This window comes from Cyrtonyx montezumae, unplaced genomic scaffold, assembly GCF_038088225.1.
Source record: "Cyrtonyx montezumae isolate F1298 unplaced genomic scaffold, pur_monq_1.0 scaffold_22, whole genome shotgun sequence".
Taxonomy (NCBI): domain Eukaryota; kingdom Metazoa; phylum Chordata; class Aves; order Galliformes; family Odontophoridae; genus Cyrtonyx; species Cyrtonyx montezumae.
The window spans coordinates 5,489,432-5,509,487 of NW_027071959.1; the positions used below are offsets into that span (position 1 = coordinate 5,489,432).

General features: G+C 47.9%; 1 protein-coding gene across 1 annotated transcript in view; it reads left to right on the forward strand.

Moving 5' to 3' along the window:
- ARHGAP32 (Rho GTPase activating protein 32) overlaps nucleotides 1-20,056 on the forward strand; it is an 86,936-nt gene that overhangs the window by 61,870 nt on the left and 5,010 nt on the right. Inside the window, exons 11-20 of the mRNA XM_065738569.1 lie at nucleotides 1,769-1,918; nucleotides 8,973-9,075; nucleotides 11,359-11,503; nucleotides 12,150-12,232; nucleotides 12,792-12,899; nucleotides 14,240-14,385; nucleotides 15,078-15,279; nucleotides 15,884-16,029; nucleotides 17,117-17,191; nucleotides 17,694-18,545. Of these exons, the coding sequence (XP_065594641.1) occupies nucleotides 1,769-1,918; nucleotides 8,973-9,075; nucleotides 11,359-11,503; nucleotides 12,150-12,232; nucleotides 12,792-12,899; nucleotides 14,240-14,385; nucleotides 15,078-15,279; nucleotides 15,884-16,029; nucleotides 17,117-17,191; nucleotides 17,694-18,545 (2,010 nt within the window). The remainder of the gene's footprint in view (nucleotides 1-1,768; nucleotides 1,919-8,972; nucleotides 9,076-11,358; nucleotides 11,504-12,149; nucleotides 12,233-12,791; nucleotides 12,900-14,239; nucleotides 14,386-15,077; nucleotides 15,280-15,883; nucleotides 16,030-17,116; nucleotides 17,192-17,693; nucleotides 18,546-20,056) is intronic.

Below are 20,056 nucleotides of genomic sequence, written 5' to 3' on the forward strand. Positions count from 1 at the left end.
AAAGCTCGGGGCTGTGTGAGTGTATCTTGATGTTACTCAGGGTTGGCTGTGGTTACTGTCAGGTTTTTGGACAGTCCTGCAGCACTGCTGCTGTTTGTGTCAGCAGTGTGGGTGAGGCACCAGCAGCTGTGCTCTGACTTCATTCAGGGCATTCTGAAGCATTTTGGACCAGGGAAGGTACAGCATAGGACATACGGCTGGTGTTTGCAGGCAGTGAGAATAAAGGGGGGCAAAGGCAGTTCTCCTTCCAGTCAGTGTGAGGCTGGGGGCAGTCAGTGTCCCTGGTGGACAGACAGAGGTTTGGTTGTGCTTGCGATGCACTGACTGTGCAGGAACATGGCTTTTCAAGAGGATCATTAATCCCCAAGGTGAGCAGAGATGAGCAGGAGGACTGCATTAAGCTCCACTGGGATACAAAGGGATTTGGCAAAGTATAGGATGAACAACAACAAAAAAGACAGAATAAAGATATTGCAGGTGTCTCTCTGCTGCTTTTCTCCTCGCTCTGCATTTCCTTTTTCCTTGTCCCCAGGTCCTGCTGCTGTCCTGGTGACCTTTCACCCATCCTTACTGCTTTGTCATTACCACTGTTAGTGTTGCTTTCTTCCCCAAACACAAAGGAAACTTGTTAATAGAACTAATAGATTGACTTTGTCAGCTTTGTACCTTTGAAATCTCCCTCTTTTCTCAGTTAGCCTTCAGCTGTGATTTATATCTCCTGAGCATGGACTGCTTCCCTCAAGGCAGAGATGCTCTCCTTCAAGAAATTAATTCTGAGATGTCCTGTGGTCTGTTTGCTCAGGAGGTCAGGTCTTACTATCTTAATGCTCCTTTATGGCCTTGGAGTTGATGAAAAGATCAGACATCTCCTTATCTGGAAAGCATTGCAGATTTCTTGGTACCAGAATTCCCTGTCTGTGGGCAGGTGATGCCCATCTGTAGCTGGCCTTGTGCTCACTGCTCTTATCCCACTGTAAATACTCCAGCAAATGGGCAGCAAAGTGCACGGGAAGAGTTTTTGTCTGTGTGAATGGTTCTTGTATGTATTTTCTCCTGGCCTGTTCTTGCCATCCTAGTTATTTTTGATGCGTTTTATCTCATGAGAATGAAACGAATCACTTTTAACCCATTTCCTGGCCTCCTGTGGCACGGAGGCTGGCCTTAGCTGGTGCCAGCATGGTGAGCAATGCAGCATCAAGGAGCACTTTGGCTGTCGTTGTTTGGCTGTTGTAGCAAATAAATGAATGCACACTCATGAAGGCTATTGGAGATAGAAGGGTATTTTTAGACTGAGAGCTTTGGAATTCTGTAGTCTTTCTAAACGTCTTTGTGGCCAGCAAGGGAGCCCAGTGGTGTGGTTATTGGTGTGGTGGTGGTTGGTCCCATTCAAGAGCCAAAAGGAATGTGTGTGGTTAAAGATTCTGGCTGGGTTTTTATATAAATTGTATAAATTTGTATAAATTAGCTTCCATATTTTGGAATCTGTTGTGACAGGAGGAAAGAAGCATAATGCCTCGTTGCTAAGGAACATAACAGAGAACTGGGAGATGTGACTCAGTTCTTGGCTTTGTATAATAATAAGGTCTCCGTTCAGCTTAGAGGTGTAAAAGCCAACTCTGTTTATTATTGGACTTCAGAAAATCTGTTTTACCTGTGTATAATAGTAATGTTCTTACAGTTTTTACGTGCTCCATCGGATGTGTTATGCTTGGCCTTGTCCAACTGAGCCAAATCTAAAACGAATTGGTTTCTTTATTTCGTTGTGCAGTGTCCAAGAAACACGGCAAGCTCATCACCTTCCTTCGTTCCTTCATGAAGTCCCGCCCAACCAAACAGAAACTGAAACAGCGAGGGATCCTGAAGGAAAGGGTGTTCGGGTGTGACCTGGGAGAGCATCTACTCAACTCTGGCCAAGATGGTAAGGAGCATTTCATTCCTGAGTTCTTCTTCTGCTGGGAAGGCAAAGGTGAAAGAGGGAGCAGGTTGGTACCAGTGGAGAAACGTGCAATGGGAATTGATGGCTGAAAGGTAAATGGAGACTAGTGGGAGTTAGAGGCAAGAGTGATGGTTCAGTGTGGGAGCACTGGAGACGAGTTCTCAGGCTCCTGAAGTCTTTGAATAAACACGAAATACTTTTTGGTAGGGAAATAAACATTACTGTGTGCACTGCTGTGGTGAGAGAAGAGTAGATGGAGAGAGTGAATGGGAGATGCAAGGACACTGAGGCAGCAGGCTCAGATGTTGCATGGCTTGTCTGTGTACCCAGAAGGAACGTGCAAACAGACCAAGTGCTTCACCTGCTGCAGAACGTTGTCCTTCTGAGAGCACAGCAAGGAGAGCTCTCACTCTGCACCAGCTGCACCTCTGTCAGAAGGAGAACACGTTGGCATGCGATGTACAGGAGGAAAGTGATGCAGAAATGACACATCATTGGTGGAGCAGCAGCTCAGGTGGCAGCATCGTGCAGAGCTCCGTAGGCGTGCTCTACATTCAGGTCCCAAACGGGTAAAGCTGTATCTCAGCTCCCCTGAATTTTTGAGCAGTCTTCACTGAAGCAGAAGATGCTTCTCAGGCTGACGTGACAGCACTTGTGTCTGCAAAACTGCAGGACAGAGTGCCTCTGCTTACTGGAGTTTCTCCCACGGGGAGAGTGTCTAGGTGAGATAGGATGTGTGGAGCAAGCAGGCTGTTGCTGCTATTGCCTTTTTGTTTTTGATGAGGATGCAGTTTGTCATTTTTTTAATTGTTGTGTAAGCACCTGAGAAGTAACCCTATAAACAGGCATAGGGAAGGAGGTGAGGATGTTAACAAATGTTTGCAAGAGCAGCAGGAGGGATGAGTACTGCACCTTAACATTTTCCTTTATGACCAGTGACTCATGTTGGGGATTGCAGTCATTATGGGCTGACAGCTGTAGTGGCCTGGTTTTGGGGTTCAGTTGTGTGGGTATTTTAGTGTGTTAACACTTCGGGCCCTTTTGTGTTTGCTGTGCACATTGTTTGCAGTGAAAGCAGCATGGCCTGCCCTTCTTGTTCCATGTGTAAGTAGTGATGGTGCACCCAGTGGCCATCACAGCCTGCCTTGGGAGCACCATCTCCATTTAATTTTAGTGCATTACTCATTTGTTGGCTCTTCTGTGCTTTGATTGCTTCCCCTGCCAGTAAGGCACCAGTGAAAGCAGACCGTGCTCAGCAGGGAGCAGCTCATCCTCATCATCCTGAGGGATATTCCCAGTGGGTTTGGTGCCCCTGGTGCCTGCACTGCTGCTTTGTTGTGTGGAGCTGCAAGGTGCAACAAATCCAGCACAGCCCCCGATGGGGAAGGCCCTGTGCCCTCTGTAGATGGGCAGACTTCTTTTCCCTTAATTTTTTTTCTCTCAAAGGAAACCAAACAGAACCAAAATGTAGCCTGACCCCAATTAGACAGAACTGTGCTGGCGGGGGATGTGTTTGTTTAGCGTGGGAGCTGGTTAAATGCTGCATTGCAGCATCCAAACCACATCCCTGGGACGTTTGGGGACGTAGCTGTCCCCACTCCACAGCTGCACACAGCAAAGATCCTTCAGGGAACAGCCAGCACTGAGCACTGGCGGCCACATCTCAGTACCTTTAGCTGAGCAATGACCTCCTGCTCTTACACAACGCATGCTTACTTCTTGGTAACGTTCATCATGCCTTCAGATAGCTGTGGGAAGAGAGCCATAAATAAAATGCTGGGTCAGGGCAGGATTCTGCTGGAGGTTAGAGCTCACAAAGCAGTGGCTGCACCTTGTGCTTCCCATCAGTCCGACCTTGTAATGCAGGTACTGATGAAACTCTTCTTCTCCTTTAAGAGTATTTGTATGGCACCGTCCTGTTGAGAAGGCTGGGAGCAAAGGAGAAGCTTCTCACTGAATTACTTTGCTTAGTTAAACAGTAACAGGTTTGCTGGTGCCTTGAATGAGCTCCAAGGGCAGTGCTCATAGACCGTGAGGATGTGATTTTCCATCCTTAAATGTTTTTCTGTATCTGAAACTTTGAAAGCTTACTCTGTCCTTCATGTCACAGAGTTATAGTACTCTTCCCATCATCCCCAAATGATTTATCTTGTTCTAGAGGAACCACTGGTGAAAGGGAGATGTGACACACCGGGATTGGAGTTGTGTGTCAGAGCCTAAACCTGTACCTGCATCTGATGGACCTCTGCCATTTCCTACTTGCTCTGTGTTTAGCAGTGAAGAAATGCCATCCCATCTCAGCGCTTCCTTATGCATCTGTTGGCCATGTTGGCCTCAGCTCTGCACACAGTGTAAACTTAGGGGAAAAAAGTGGCTCTGAAGTTGGGTTCTGGGGCAGCACTTGTTTCTTAATCAGGTTTCCTTAATCAGCAGTGGCTGTCCCAGCGTGCACATGAGCTGAGAGTGTTCCGCTTTGTGCAGACGCATCCACTGCTGCACAAACTCAGTGAACACCAACTTCTAAAGGCCAACAGTTCTGAGCTACGTGGGGCAATCTTCCAACCATAACAGGCACTGTTATTGCTTCACCATCTGCCCTCTCAATTGCTGGAATTCAAGATTACTGGGTATGGGGTTAGCATTACAAAGAGGTACGTGGGGTCCCACAGAGAATTACTTGTTTTCGGGGAAGTAGTTGCAAAAAGGGAGAACTGAGAAGGCAATACAAGCTCTGGCAGTTAAGAGACAATGTCTCAGTCCCCTCCCTTCTCTCCCTGCCCGCAGCTGTGAGGAGAGATATTCTTTATGCCCGAGTGACCCAGGGGACAGCAGGGAGCTGGAAATTCATTTGCATTTTGAAACACTGCAGCTGTAGGGAGAACAAACAGGAGAAAAAACGTTTCCCTCCATGCAGGAGCTGCTGGTGCTCTTATCCCTCACTCTGCTCCTGCTCAGCTGGGGCTTTGCCCCTCCTAGCTTAATGCAGTGTGATCTAAATGGAAAGCCCTGGCACACGGTTTATGTAGGAATGTATCTGTAGTGTATTTGTTCCATTTCACGGATTTAGATGCACACAACAGCACAGAGGGTTAAGTGGATACCACCTGGAGATGGACGTACCACGCAGCACTGCCTGTCTTTGGTGTAAGAGCGGCAGGAGTAAGCACAGTAAGTCAGTGCAGGAATTCCTAGCACAGACACAGCTGCGATGCTGAGCGTGTTGCTGATGTCACAGAGCTCTGTAAACGTGGCTGACTGCCTGCCCAGCTTCATGCAGCACAGCAAGATCCACGTTTCCCAGGCTTGGACCTTGCCCTTTTTCTTTTCTAACACAGTTCCTGGGCCAGCTGCCACAGAGGAGTCCTGCCTTACACAGCAGAGGGCAGTGCCAGAGGCAGTGGGCACTGCATGATAACCAACCCGTGCTTTATGGCCCCTGTTCATTATCACCAGGGGACACAGATCACGGGTCACACCTTCAAATAAAAACCTTGCACGTTGCCAGGAAATAGTGCAGCTTGTGGTGGCTGCCTTGGACTTTACCCAGGGCCTCAGCAGTACGGATCCTTACAGTGGGGGTCGCTTCTGGAAGGTCAGGGAGGGAGCATCACCAAGCATGGTTTGATCTTGCTCTTCTCTCCAGGACGCAGGTGTAGAATGAGACAAAGGTCCTGGGAAGAGAATATCTGAAAGTTAGCTTTTGAACACGTGGGCTGTGTTCACTGTGTGCTTGCAGGTGATGCCCCCGGTGGAAATATGCAGACATTTATTTGAGAAATTGAGCTTAAAATAGGAGAATGATTGGAGTGAAAGCAGCACTACTTCTTGGGTGTATTTGTTGGTATGTTCTTAAACAACCTTGCGTTTGTGCACTAAGGGAGATGGATGTTTGGCTTTGCCTTTGCCTAGATGCTTGGGGGCACTCAGAGCTGTTCCCCTGCTGTGCCCGGCGGGTTTTGCTTTCTGTGTTGGTTTGCTGTGTGTGGATTTCAGCAGAGCAGCTGCATTTCAACATGCTGTGGTTCATTAACCAGACGAAGGCCTGGCTTCTGTGGCAGCACACCTTATTGCTGTAGTATTGTGGAAACGACTGTGAGAGGGGAGCTTGATGGGAGGCCTCATTCCCCAGGCTGAACAAATAGTTCTGATTCCAGTAATGCAGTGGAAAAATAAAAATATAAAAAAGCCTCCCAGAACGCAGGGAGGGAACATTACAAATGATTAAAAAGGAAAAAACAAAAACCAAACCAACAAAACAAGATGATAGGAGAGGAAATGTGTCTGATTTCGTGATGAATCAAGTTGCTCTTCAGAATGAAAACCATAAAACTTCTGCCTCCTCTTAATGGGGAAGGATTAACCGGTTAATGAGCCCTAGGAGATGCAGTAAACCTTTCACACCAGCGGAGAGATGCTCAGGAACAAGTTGAAGCAGTTCCTCGAGCTGCTGCAGGGATGCAGTCTGGCAGGGCCTTGGCTGGGGCAGCCATTCCCATTGCTTCGCTGCAGTGCCTGTGGTTGGAGGCAGCAAGGGGCAGGGGTGAGGGATGGAGGGAAAGTGCAGGGGTCAGAGCCTCACCAAGGGGAGGTGTTCAGATGTAGCAGCTGGCCATGGGCTCAGCAGGCTGTGGCTGAGTCGGTGACTCCACTGCAGAGATAGGGTCTGCAGCCAGAGGGTGGAGATGGCATTGCTCAGGGGAGGAATGAAACCAACAGTGAGTGCTGGTGCAGTGCCTGGGGATTTGGGTCTGCAGAGGGCTGTGTGCTGGGGTCAGTAAGCATGGACAGCAGTTCTGTGCCTCCATGCAGGGACGTGTGGACCCGGGTGCCTGTGGAAGGCACGGTGTGGGTGGCAGTGGAGGCTGAGCTCACATTTGCCAAACAAAGCTTTGGCTTCACACACACGTAAGTGTGCATCTAGCTAAAGGGCTTGCAGATCAGGGGAGAGGGCAATTAAACACACTTGTCAGGTGTCATCTTTGCTCAAAAATTAGGAAAATCGAATCACTATTCCAGCAAAGGGCCTTCAACTATAATTAAGTCTCCACTTGCATTTCAGCCACTCCTTCCAACATGCAGAATTCCCCCCAAAATATCTGTGCTGCTGGCATGATGTATTTAGCTTAAAGAACAGATCGTCCTGGCAACCAGATTAGGGAACGCGTGGAAGAAGCCTGCTGGATGCTCTCAGCACACATTAATTCTGACTGTGCCCAGGCCCTTCCATGATGAGAGCTGCATGCAGCATGCTGTTGTTGCTGCAGCCCCCCTCCCCTCTGTGCTCCCCTGACCTGATTCACAGTATCACAACAGGCCGCTGCTCAGATGAGTGTGTACATAAATACCTCTCTCACCATGCTGTTTGTTTACACGGTTAGATCAAACCCAGAAGGAGGGGCAGAGAAACATGGGGTCCACGTGGTGTCAGCCTTCCTGGTGGGAACCAGCCAGGCAGGGAGTGTGCCATTTATTTGCTCGCTTATTTCTTTCAGTGGGTGCTGCTAATTTCCTGGGACATCCCACATAGCCTTACTTTGTCTCCACGAAACCAGACTGAGCGTTGATGTTGTGTGTCTTGCGATCTCCTTCCTCACCCTGTGTCAGCATCAGCCCCGTGCCTGCTGCAGGGGGAGGTGCTGTGCTCATCTCCCAGCTTTCCTCATCCATTTATACCTGGGTCTGCACTCGTCTGATGCTGCAGTGCAATGCAAAACTGTCACCTTTTATGGCAATTGCTCGAGCGTGGTGCAGCTCCTACCCTACCCACTTTATGCACTTCCTTCTGCGAGAGGTGTGGAATTTTTTTTTTCTTGCAGAAGGAGTTAAGTGTCCTCTAAAAATGTTTCTTGAAATCTCATTCTGGTGCTGGGCCATCTGTTCTGCCTGCCCTGATTTCAGACGTTCAGCTGATGGCACTGTGCATGACTGATGCACCCTTTCCTAAGTGGGGAACGCGTGTTGTGCCTGGCTGGGCCCGTGTGGGTTTGTTCTGCCATGTGCTGGAGCAGAGCAGAAGTGCCTTAACCCACGGTGCTTCTGCTGACCACCAGGAAACCATTCACACTGACTCTTCCCTCACTGTGTGGCTGTTTGCTGCAGCTCAGAGAGAAGCAGTGAAGCTCAGAGCATCTCTGTTCAGCAGCACTTAGAGCTGGCTGGCAGATGGTGTTTGCTGCTTGATAGAAGGGGATTTGCAGTGTGACCTATTGAGAACCTGTGTCACGTGGCGTATGGATCGGACTTAGCATCTAATGTAAGAATAAATCTCGATCATCATAGGAGTTGTGGCACGAAGGTGGTTTGTGGAGGAATCCCCAAGGATGTGGGCTTTGCTCTGCAGGTTCACAAGATGTTCACAAGAGCTCAGTCCTAATTTTCTCTGTGCTCGGAGAAGTTGTATCTCTGTACAGTAAACAGAATGACATGCTCCTCCTCAAACCTACAAAGATGGACAGATAGTGGCAGTGGGTGCCACGTGGGGCTGAAGTCAACTGGAAAGAATCGGTTAGTGAAGTGGCTTGAACATTAACTTGACACCTAATCATATCTTCTGGGCTTATTTTTGTTCCATGCTGTCGTACCACGGTCTATCTGCTGTTTCTGTGTGGTTTGTTGTGTACTTTGGGGAGGAAATTACCAGTTGTAAACACTCCACTTTTTGCTGAAACCAAAGTGTGTAAGTCAATCCCACGTCGGTCTGAAAACAAAGGAAGCCTTCTGGCCAAAGAGAGGGCATTGAATCAGTTTTATAGCACTTCTGGATGTGAGATTTAACACCACAGTTCTTGTGGGAGCTGTGATGGGACCTGCAGTGTCTCTGGCTTCACCAGAATGACTTTCTGCAGGCTGATTCATAGGTCCCAGCACTACTTCGAAGTAAAGCACTCACCTCTGTGCAGTTTCCTCCCCAGCTCCCACAGGGACATTCTGACAGGCCCTCCTCTAGGGAAGAACTGAGCAGGAGTGGATGGGATCTGGCAGGAGCACACAGAACTGGAGCAACAAGCTCGGCTAACCGATGGCACTTGTTCTTTAGTCCCCCAGGTCCTCAAGAGCTGCACTGAATTCATTGAGAAGCATGGCATTGTGGATGGGATATACCGCCTGTCCGGCGTCATGTCCAACATCCAGAAACTGCGGTAAGAGTGCTGCGACCACACAGCTGTCAGTGTGGGTGGGATGGGGCACGTGCCGTGCTCTGGGTGCTCAGAGCTCTATGCAGGCAGTGTGAGCTCAGCAGTGCTGTTCACACTTGGTGGTGCAGGGGGTTCTCCTTCAGGAGAGAGCATCAGAAGGCTCTGGGACTGCGGTGTCACTGCTGTCAGATCTCATTCCCTTTTCCTCCCGTTCCCAGAGCCCTTTTGAGCAGCTGATGTTTCTCCTTGCAGCTTTGGGCTCCTGGCATATTAGCAATTAATTAGTGACACGTGACGGAGCACTTGCATAATCCATGGTGGGCGGCACTGCAGTGCTGCGTGGCTGTGCGGGGGAAGGCTGTGTGCCACGTCCCCACTTTGGAGCTGCTCTCATCACCGTATATACATTCTTTATCCTTTTGTGAGGCTCTGGATTTTTCCTCCCCTCGCTTGCTGTGCTTTCTTCTGTTGTGAAGGGACTGAGAGAACCTTGTGGGATGTGATAACTCCCGTTTTGATTGCAGGCCCACAGTCCCACAGAGGCAGCAAAGGGCTATTTTCCCTGTGAAGGATATCCTCTTTGTAACCAGCTATTCCCAAGTTAAACGGACAGGTTTGAGTCGGTACAGTTACTGTACAAACCCTTGTATGGATGGGCTTATTCTGGTTCAGCTTAATCCTGTTTTTTTCATCACAACAAGTTCAATTTTGAAAATCTGCTTGCAAGGCTTTGAGCTGCAGGCTCCAAGGACCCTGCCCAGAGCTGTTGTGCACAGCAGTCTGCTGAACACAATGTCTGTCCTTGCCTCAGCCCCATCTCTTTAATTCCCCATTCTGACCCGTGCTGCTCCATCCTTTCAGTCACCACTTAAGCCCACGTTCTCCCTTTGCATAGCCACGACCATTTTCTATTTGGATGTACTCCAAAGGTGCTTTAAAAATGTTTTTTTTTTTTCTGAAACTTTAATTGCATCATTCCCTGGTCTAATGAAGGGAATGAGATGTTTGCCTCCTTCTCAGTTTTCTGAGACAAAAGCAGTGGAATACATGGCATAACTTGCAGGCACTGTCCCTGTTGTTCATCTAAATCACTACTGCTTTTTGTAAGTAAAATGTGCCTTGGTGTGTCTGATAAGCACAGCAGTGTCAGGTTGGCATGTTTCCCTCTGCATTCTGCTTTTGGCTTTTTTGGAGATGCTGCAAAGTTCTCCTGCTAACAAAATCTTCCTTTAGGGAAGACTGTAAGTAAGGCTTCCCTTTCCTCACGCCACGTTCTGCTTTTGCAGGGGTAGTTCTCTCTAACGTGGCACGAGATTCCTTCCTTGGCAAATGCTCAGGGGTAGCAGGAGGGCAGGATGAGGCCAGGCATCCACCAGGGCTCGGTTTATTTGTAGGGGTGGGCTGGTGCTTTCCCCTGCTCTGTGTGCTGAGTTCTCTCTTCTGTGGAGCCAAGTGCAGGAAACAAGTTTGTCTCCCAAATGTGAGTAAGTGATGAGTCAGAACATGCCTGTGGGAGCTGTATATACCGAACACAGAGGACTGTGGTTGCAGGGAATCCATCAGTTGGGGAAAACAGAAACCTTTATTTCCTTCTGTGCTGTGCCATGCAGTCTTTGGGATGAGGATCTGGAGCAAGCTGTTCCTCTTCTTGTCTGATGAAGCAGACCCCTCTTCTCCCCCTCATGCCCCCCTTCGTGTCCAGGCACGGGGAGCAGCTCCTTCCTCGTCTTGTAGTGATTGTGTTTTTTTGTTGTGATTTGTTTTTTCTCTCTCTGAAAACCACGGGATTGTCTTCATGTGGTTCCTGGCGCTCTTCACACCATAGCAGAGGCGTGCTCAGCTCACCAGCGTGGACCCAAGGAATTTCTGTGTGCTATAGTTTCCATGTGCAGCAGCTGCCAGCAGCACTGCTGCTCAGCACTGCTTTATCATCTCAGTTTCCAGGCCTTTGAAATCCAAAGGGACAGCAGCTTTCATTCTGAGCTGCTGGGGCTCTTCCTCCAGGCAGCTTGGTCAGATGGCCTCTGTGCTCCTGGAAAACATGCCCCAGGGCTCTGCAAGTGATTGTACACCAGGCACTCCATTGCAAAGCTAACTGGAAATGCCTTACCAAAAAGAAAAGGTCTCATTTTGGAAACATCCAGTCTAGCATGGTTCATGTGGTGTTGGTGATTAAGTATTTATTTTTTCCTGTAAATCAGGAACCTTTTGCTTTTCTTGACTGTAATTTATATGTTTATTTTTTTCCTCTTTTCCAAACTTTGCCCATTTTTGTGTCCTCTGCAGCCATGAGTTTGACTCGGAGCAGATTCCTGACCTAACCAAGGACAGCTATATCCGTGACATTCACAGTGTGAGTTCCCTCTGTAAAATGTACTTCAGGGAGCTCCCAAACCCTCTGTTGACTTACCAACTCTACGACAAGTTCTCAGTAAGTACAAGGCAGTGTCTTTCATTTACCTCTTCCCTGGGGTCTCGTGGCATGACCTGTCACATATGTGTACATGTGCTCAGCTTTTTTTTTTTTTGTCTTAATTCAGTTTAAGTTGGGGTTTTTTATAGAGATCCAAAGAGTGTATGTGTAAAACAAGTAGCTCATGCTTCCTACATGATGTTAGCATCCTGCCACTCAAAAAGAGGGAGAAGGGTGCAGCAGTGCCCCAGGTCTGAGGTCTTTCTTCTGTTGCCCCATGAGGATTACTCATGTGTCACATCCTTCACCACTTTTGGTGGTCCCAGTTGGTGGTTATTTATTTGGGCATTAACAATACTTGCAAGAATTCCCGTTTTTTTCTATGCCCCAACTGTTTATATAACAGGAGTGATACTTGGAGATGAACGCCCACTGCAGGGAGCTGAGCTGCACAGTCAGGCTGTAAACCAGCCCAGTGCTTGGATTCCTTGGCCTTTATTGCCTCAGCTGCATGCCACTATGTTCCCAAGATGCCTCTTGGAAGGCAGAGAGGCTCAAAAAACTGCCTCAGTGCTAACAAGCAGTGCATTGTCCCCATAGTTCCCTACCCCATGGCAGGTATCTCTCCTGATTGGTGCCTAAATCCCGTTCTGCATTATTCCAGGATGCTGTTTCTGCTGCTACAGATGAGGAGCGGTTGGTTAGGATCTACGACGCCATCCAGCAGCTGCCCCCTCCTCACTACAGGTCAGTGCTGCTGCATTTCAGAGCTGCAGGTGATGCAATCCCAGGTTTTGTCTCACGCTAGCTGCATTATGCCTGTGTATATTAAAGGGGGTTTATGGCTACACAGAGTTGCTTTATATTTTACTTAGTTCATCACCCACCCACCTTTATACACTTTGCATGGACTTCTTTGGCTTCTTCTGGAAGCCCAAATAAGAGGGACAGCCACGCTCAGGAGGTTGGAAGTGGCTGATGCCACGGAGGAAGGCCCACGTTTGGATCAGTTCCTCAGCACAGGGCCATGGGTGGTGCAGCTGATGGCTGAGGTGCTGCAGTGCTCAGGTTTGGTGCTGCAGTGCTCAGGTTTGGTGCTGCACTGTTGGTTCTGGGCTGCTCCTCCCACCCCTGTATAATGGCTATGATAAGGACAACTTTACCATTCTTCTTAGGGTACGTGGTTCAATTTGTGGTTTGATTGCTCACAGAAAAAAAATAATAATAATGCACTGAGGTTTGTTTTGTCAATTGAAGCATGGCATGCTCATTGGTGCTGCACGTTTGTGCCCCTCTTGTTTTCCAGGACACTGGAATATCTAATGAGACACTTAGCTCGTCTGACTGATAACTGCGCTATCACAAATATGCACGCGAAGAACTTAGCGATTGTGTGGGCTCCAAACCTCTTAAGGTAAATTTCCCCCCCCCCCATTTCAATACAAGGCTTAAGAAAAGCAAACAAACAAAGCAATCTTATTTTCTTCTTCATCAGATGTGCTCTTCTCCTGCCACATTTCTGATAAGTTACTCAGAGCAGGGACTGTTCTCCCCCAGTCCCACCAGCACAATTTCTGGTAGATAATTTCCACTCTCAGTTAGATGGGACTGGTGTGTCCTTGATCATCCAGGAAAATTTCTTCAGTGGCATCACTGATTTCCCACTGCAGAAGTCTCTAGAGTCTAATTTGACAGCTTTTGGCTGCACAAATTCAGACTGAGGGAAATGATCTTGGAGAAATGACTCCTAAAATTTGTTTTGAATGTGCCTAACAGGGTATTCTAAAATTAATGGTGTAATTTTAAAATTTGTGCTTTAAAAGAAAGACAGAGAAGCACCCCTGGCCTCTATTGAATTGATTTCTGCACTGCTTTGTTCCCAGCCTGAGAAGTCTGAGTCATAGGTCCCTCCATGCACAGTTAATGAGGGAGAGCTATTTTCTCCTCTCTAGCAATTCACTTACAAGCACTCTTTTAGAAGAGATCTCATTTGAGCTTGCTGTTGTGAATATTGGGGTTCTTGCTGAGCAGAACCAGTTGGAGACATTCCCTGCTAGGGGGAAAACCATGTAGAAGCCCATGCAGAACTTTGTGCAGTGCCACTGCATTAAACTGCTGCCCCTCTTTGCTCTGGAAGGAAGTTAATGGTAAGCTTTGTGTGTGCAATACATTTACCTCCATCTGGACCTGCCACAAACTCCTTTTCCTTTTTGACCAAGCGTTTCTCTTGCCTGTTTCAGTAGGACAGCAGCCTAAAACCAAAATTAGGGTATGGACAGCTGACTGAAAGTGGCCAGAGAAATATTCCAGCCCATATGGCATCAATGGAAGGAGTTCTGAAGGGGGTGGGAGTTCATCTCTTCCACTGCTCAGGGGCTAGCTGGGCATTCGTGGGGGTGGTGAGCAATTCACGGTTATAACCACTATCCTTTTCTCTTATCTTACTGAATAGTTTTATCTCAGCTGTAAGCTCTGCTTGTTTTTTTTCCCCAGTTCTCTCCCCTGTCTCACTGGGAAGGGGGAAACAAGCTGAGCCACCTACCATGTTAAACCACAGCAGAGTATAAATCACTGCACTCAGTGTGATATTTGTATAACGCTTTGATGAGATTTTAATCTCATCTGTCCCTAATGTCATGTCTGCCCATGCAGCGAGGCACAGCAGTTAACAGGTGCCAAAGCCTTACCCGAGGGGTGCACACCATCCCACTCCTCTGCCTGCTTGCAGCTGTACTTCATCTGCCTTTTCTTCAGGTCAAAGCAGGTTGAGTCTTCCTGCTTCAGCGGAACAGCTGCCTTCACGGAGGTGCGGATCCAGTCGGTCGTGGTGGAATTCATCTTGAACCACACAGAAGTCCTCTTCAGCTCCAAATTCAGCTCAGTCATACGAGATGGAGCAGGTGAGTGTCTCCCTTCAGTAGCTTTACCTTGATCAAAAACAGTAGCAGACACTTGGTGGAAATCCAAGCCACAGTACCTGCTACCATTACATCCTAACACTAAAAAGCCACATAGAACAACTTAAATCTCTTCCCCTTCTCCCTTTTTTCTTTTTAAAATCACTACTCATGTTAGCTGAGTAAATGTGAAGAGCATGAGCTCTTATTATTCCTCAGTTCATTGCGTTTGCTTTGACCTTCCAATGAAGCTTGCGTAGTCAGTGCAGCTATTACCAACTGTGGAGTACACACAGCTGCTTTTCCAGAATATTTGCTGCTCCCCATTTTTATAGAAGCATTACTCTGCTTTGGGTAGAGTCAGTCCAGCTTTTGTTCCTACTGGAAGGCAGTGTTTGTGGCAGTAGGATCAGAGGTGAGCTTGGCCGAGAAGGAGCAGCCCACAGCAGGCAGAGCTCTGCCAGGGGAAGATCAACATGCAAAGAACCTGAGCCAAATGATCATCAGGCTTTGGAATGGAGTGTATAAATCTGGCTAAGTGTTTAATGTCCTTTGCCATAAGTATACCTCAGATAAAATGGTTATTTTGACATCACCTTCCAGTGGCTATGATAACCAAGTCTTCTCTCCCCAAACTGTGATGGCTGTGCTGCTGCTTTCTGATCCTCCCTCTTATCTATGGTTTTCCCTTGCAGGACACACTTCCTTATCACGGCCCAAGTCTCTGTTGGTGACTTCTCCTTCCACAAAGCTGCTCACACTGGAGCAGGCACAGGCACGGACACAAGGACTGATCAGTTCCCCCATTGTGACAGACAGCAGATACATTGAAGTGGGAGAAGGCCCTGCAGCTTTACAGGGGAAATTCCACACGGTCATTGACTTCCCATCAGAAAGGTAGAGAGGAATTTCTTTTCCAGCACATATCATAATTGCTTGGATGTTGTTTTTTATTATTATTATTACTACTGCAAAAACTTACTGAAACTAACTTACAGTAACCATGCATAAAGCATTGTAGGCAATTTCCACCCCCTGTGCCTGAAAGAAATTCTGGTTCTCTAAGCAGAGCCATTGGACAGACTTGCTGGCACTAGAAATTAAATGTGGCTGGCAGCAGGATGAGGCTGATGATCTGTTTACAGCTGAAGAGATGCTTCTCCATGCCTTGGGTGGCTGCATGGTTCCTCAGAAAGCAGTTACACCTGCCACCAAATAAAAGCCATCCCTTGGATGCTGTACTGTACTGCTGTGGAGCCTTTGCTCACCTGCTCTGCATCTTGCTTTGAATAGTTTAGAGGAATTTAGCCAGCAAGACTTCAGGGCTGAGCTGTGAGAATGGAAACATCCTCAACTACTTGAAAGAGACCAAGTTCCTAAGCTCTGTTTCAGCAGAAGCCGGGCAGTGCTAGTCACAAGCCACTGGTCTCAAGAGCTCAGTGCAGTTCTTCCCTCACCCTGTGCCACGACTCACACCATTCACTCTATTTTCTCACCCCAGAAAACGACCATCCAATAAGATGAAGAAATCACCAGTTGGCAGTTGGCGCTCCTTCTTCAACCTGGGAAAGTCGTCCTCTGTCTCCAAACGCAAACTGCAGCGCAATCCCAGCGAGCCCTCGGAAATGAAAGTCATAGCCCTGGCAGGTAAGGTGCAAAGCCAGCTTTCAAAAAGCTGTTTTCAGCAGCATAGGATCCACGCTTTCAGTGTGCGTGGATCTCCTCCTAGTGTTCAAGCCCATGCTTAACATCTTCAGTTAGCCTGTCTTTCCTGAGTGAATCTCGTGTTAGCTCAAGATCTGGACCTGCTAGAGCACGCTCCTCTCGTGCCTTTCCTCTGAGTGGTTTCTGAAGGACCACACATGAGCAGCCCTACAAAAGCCTCACAATGTTTTCTTCTGACACCTTCTGGCTCCATTTTGCTTTTCATACATACATAAAGGCACTTTTCCACAAACGTTCCCACAGAACAAAGGCATCCAGCATCTTTTCATAGCTACGTAGACTCTTGACTTCTCAGCCCTTTCCATATATAATTTACTGTCTCTTTCCAAATTTAAAAGCAGCAACTATACATTTCTGCAGAAGAACATACCACAAATCCTGAAGTATGGGCCAGCAGGGAGTTGTGTCCCATCTGCCCTGATGTCCTTCTGAAATTATAACCCTTAGTCTTCAGTATAACAAACACATTCTATGACTGCTTAAAGACTGTCTCCCTTGAGCATTTTGATCTGCTTGTTTAGTGCTCATAAAACCAACTGTGTGAGTGTTTCTTTCCTCCCCGTTGGGGGGGGGTTGCTGTCAGGAGCTACCTGGTTAACCACAGGCACATCCAGAAGGAACCTGGCACAGTGGGCACGTGGAGCAGCTGTCTTCCAACCTGTCACCTGCAGCACTTAGCACTGATACCATTTTGGTATCAAAAACTGATGCTCTTTTATAATGGCTTCTTGTAATCACAGGTTGGAAGGGACCTCTGTGAGCCGTGCAGGCCAACCTCCCACACAGAAATATGACATCCATCTTAGGCTAAAACATGTAACATTGAGACAGGATAACTGTTTTCTTCAAGGGCTGCCAACCGAAGAGCAAATAATAAAAGCCCAACTCTTCCTTTCAGGGCAGCAGTGCTGTTGCTAGAAGCCAGTTTGCATCTTCCTGCCACCACTATGCAAACAAATGTCAACCACTTTCATAATTCAGCTTGTCACTGTCTCTTTTGTTTCCCCAGGGGGACGAGGAGACAGCGGGACTCTTCGCTCAGCTAAAAGCGAAGAATCACTTACCTCCCTGCATGCTGTTGATGGTAAGGCTAAAGTGTGTTTAAAGAAAACGTGACATTACTGATAAGCAACAGAGCAGATGCCTGACACCCCCCAGTACAAGCTGGGCTTGATGAAGCAGCTTATCCATCCGTGTTGGGCAGCAGTATCAGGGAAATGCTCTCCAGATCTTTGTTTTCTTTCTAAGGATTTTGTATACCTTTCATTCCTTGCCATCTCCCCCTTTTCTCTTCTTAAGTGGAAAAGACAGTGTTGGGAAGAAAAATGTTTTCTGAGAGACAGAACTACAGCACACTTGAACTAGTTTTACTTTTGTGAACAGCTCAGTGTCAGGCTAAATCGGACCTGATAACTGCTTCAAAAAGAGTTTGAGCAAACTTAATTAACAGCTATTACTAAGTTCATTGTTTTTCTGTTGAGAGCTCACTAGGCAAGCATCTTGCATGCTACTTGTAAGAACCAAACCCTTGCCTCCTTGGACATGAAAAGTGTGACACTAACCCCCACGTATCTGCTTACTCCCAGGTGAATCTAGCCGGTTTCGACCCAGAAGACCCAGATCCAGCAGCGATGCCCTGTCTGCTTCCTTCAATGGAGAGCTCTTAGGAAGCATGAATCGCTGCAATTCTTCTATCAACCTTCCTCATGACAACAGTGATGGGGACAAGGAGCTCATCCACGTTTCTGCCCTCATTTCTCCTTGTTCTGCTGAAGATGTTGACCTGAGTCCACCAGATATTGGAGTTGCTAGCTTGGATTTTGACCCAATGTCTTTCCAGTGCAGCCCACCCCAAACGGAGTCCGAGTGCCTGGACAGCAGCACCTCCATGCTGGAGTCAGTCAGCACAACTCAGGAGAATCCGAGCCTCCTGAAGGACTTGGAGTCAGGCAGCCAGTCCCAGACACCGGGCAGCGCCACGAGCTCTGAGCCAGTCTCTCCATTCCAAGAGAAGACGACTCCCTTCTTTATGCTGGACCTGAGCCCAACTGAAGAGAAGAACTTCAAACCCAGAGATGTCTCTCCCCAGGTGGAGAAAAAGCCCATCATATCTCCACCACTGACCACGTCAGAACCTGTCTCCTTTGCACTGCCCAGCTGCACATCAGAACCAACTGGAGGAACACTCACCACAACCAGAAACTCCTCCACTTCCAGCTGCAGTGAAGAGATTGCTCTCACTGAAATCACAAACAGGTTCCCAACCCAGATGTCTTTGCCTCTGAAAGAAATTGAAAGAGGAGAAGAGGAGGAAGCCCATCAAGAGCTAAAGCACGCCCAGATAGTGGCCGCTGGCAAACCAGAATTGCCAGAAGAAGGGGAGAGACCGATGTCAAACAGTCAGAATAAGACTGTACCCAGTGGACACACAGAGCCAGGTACAGTGCATTTTCCTTCATTCTTAAAGAAAGAAAGTCCCAAAGGGGACCTGCTCTCAAAAAAGTCTGCCTCTGCGTGCCTTTTAGGAGAGGGGACTGCCCACCAGTTCTGACCACAAGTGTTCTTGCAGGGCTGTGCAAATCGGGACAGTCTTAACCTCTGTCTTCTTCCTACATCACACAGATCTCTGATATTTTTCCATGATATTTTCTATACTACTTTTTTTTTCCCCATCATGTTATACACGAAAATCTATAGCATGTACTTCTAAATAATTTCAGCTGATAGATCATCTGAGACTTTTCTTTAAGTTAAGTTCATAAGGTTGGAAAGGACCTATAAGATCATCTAGTCCAACCATCCTCCTATCACTATCTCTACCCAACTACTAAATCAAATCCCTTAGCACCTCATCTAAACGCTTCTTGAACAGCGCTAGGGATGGTGCCTCAACCACCTCCCTAGGCAGGCCATCCCAGTGCCTGACCACTCTTTCAGAAAAGAAATGCTTCCTCAGGTCTAATCTAAATCTTCCCCGGCGCAACTTGTGGCCATTCCCTCTCGTCCTGTCATTACTTATCAGGGAGAAGAGGCCTACCCCCTCCTCACCACAACCCCCCTTCAGGAAGTGGTAGAGTGCAATAAGGTCTCCTCTGAGCCTCCTCTTCTCCAGACTGAACAATCCCAGCTCCCTCAGCCGCTCCTCATAAGACTTGTGCTCCAGGCCCCTCACCAGTTTTGTTGCCCTTCTCTGAACACGCTCCAGGGCCTCAATGTCCTTCTTGTAGTGAGGGGCCCAAAACTGAACACAGTACTCGAGGTGTGAGTCTAAAAGATCTGCCAACACTTGAAGAAGGGATCCTTTCTGAATAAAACCTTATCAAAATTGTGTTAATGCTTCCTACCTCTCTAGAAATGCAGGAGGAGCCTTTAGACAATCTCCTGTGTTTTTCCCTTTTTGTGACGAACTGCATCTGAGCAGAAGCCCAAGAAAATTGTTTGCAAAATGACAGCTTGAAGTTACACACATGACACACGTGTGACAGGCTGCCCAGGGGGGTTGTGGGGTCTCCTTCTCTGGAGATATTCAAGACCCACCTGGACACCTACCTGTGTGACCTGGTGTAGGGAACCTGCTTTGGCAGGGGGTTGTGTCACGCTCCAATATAAAGGAGGGAGACAAAGGTTCTTTGATTATGTATATACCCAGCGTGAGATTAAGAAACGACGGTTCAGATGTTGGTCTGACCAGTTCATTACCACTATACAGCAGGGAGATGGGGAAGGCGGACACTGTTAGGGTGATGGGGAAGGGAAGGCGAGCGATAGGAAAGATAGGAAAGAAGCAAGGGCTTGTACAACGCAGGGAAAGTTACCAGCCAGGATCCTAGGGGCGGTCCGGTTGCAAGCGGCTCCAACGGTCCGAGGCAGAAGAGCAGGGGCAGCAGAAGCAGGGAGAACAGCAGCAGCGACAGGCAGCCCTGAGCAGCAAGCAGCTGTCCGTACAAGC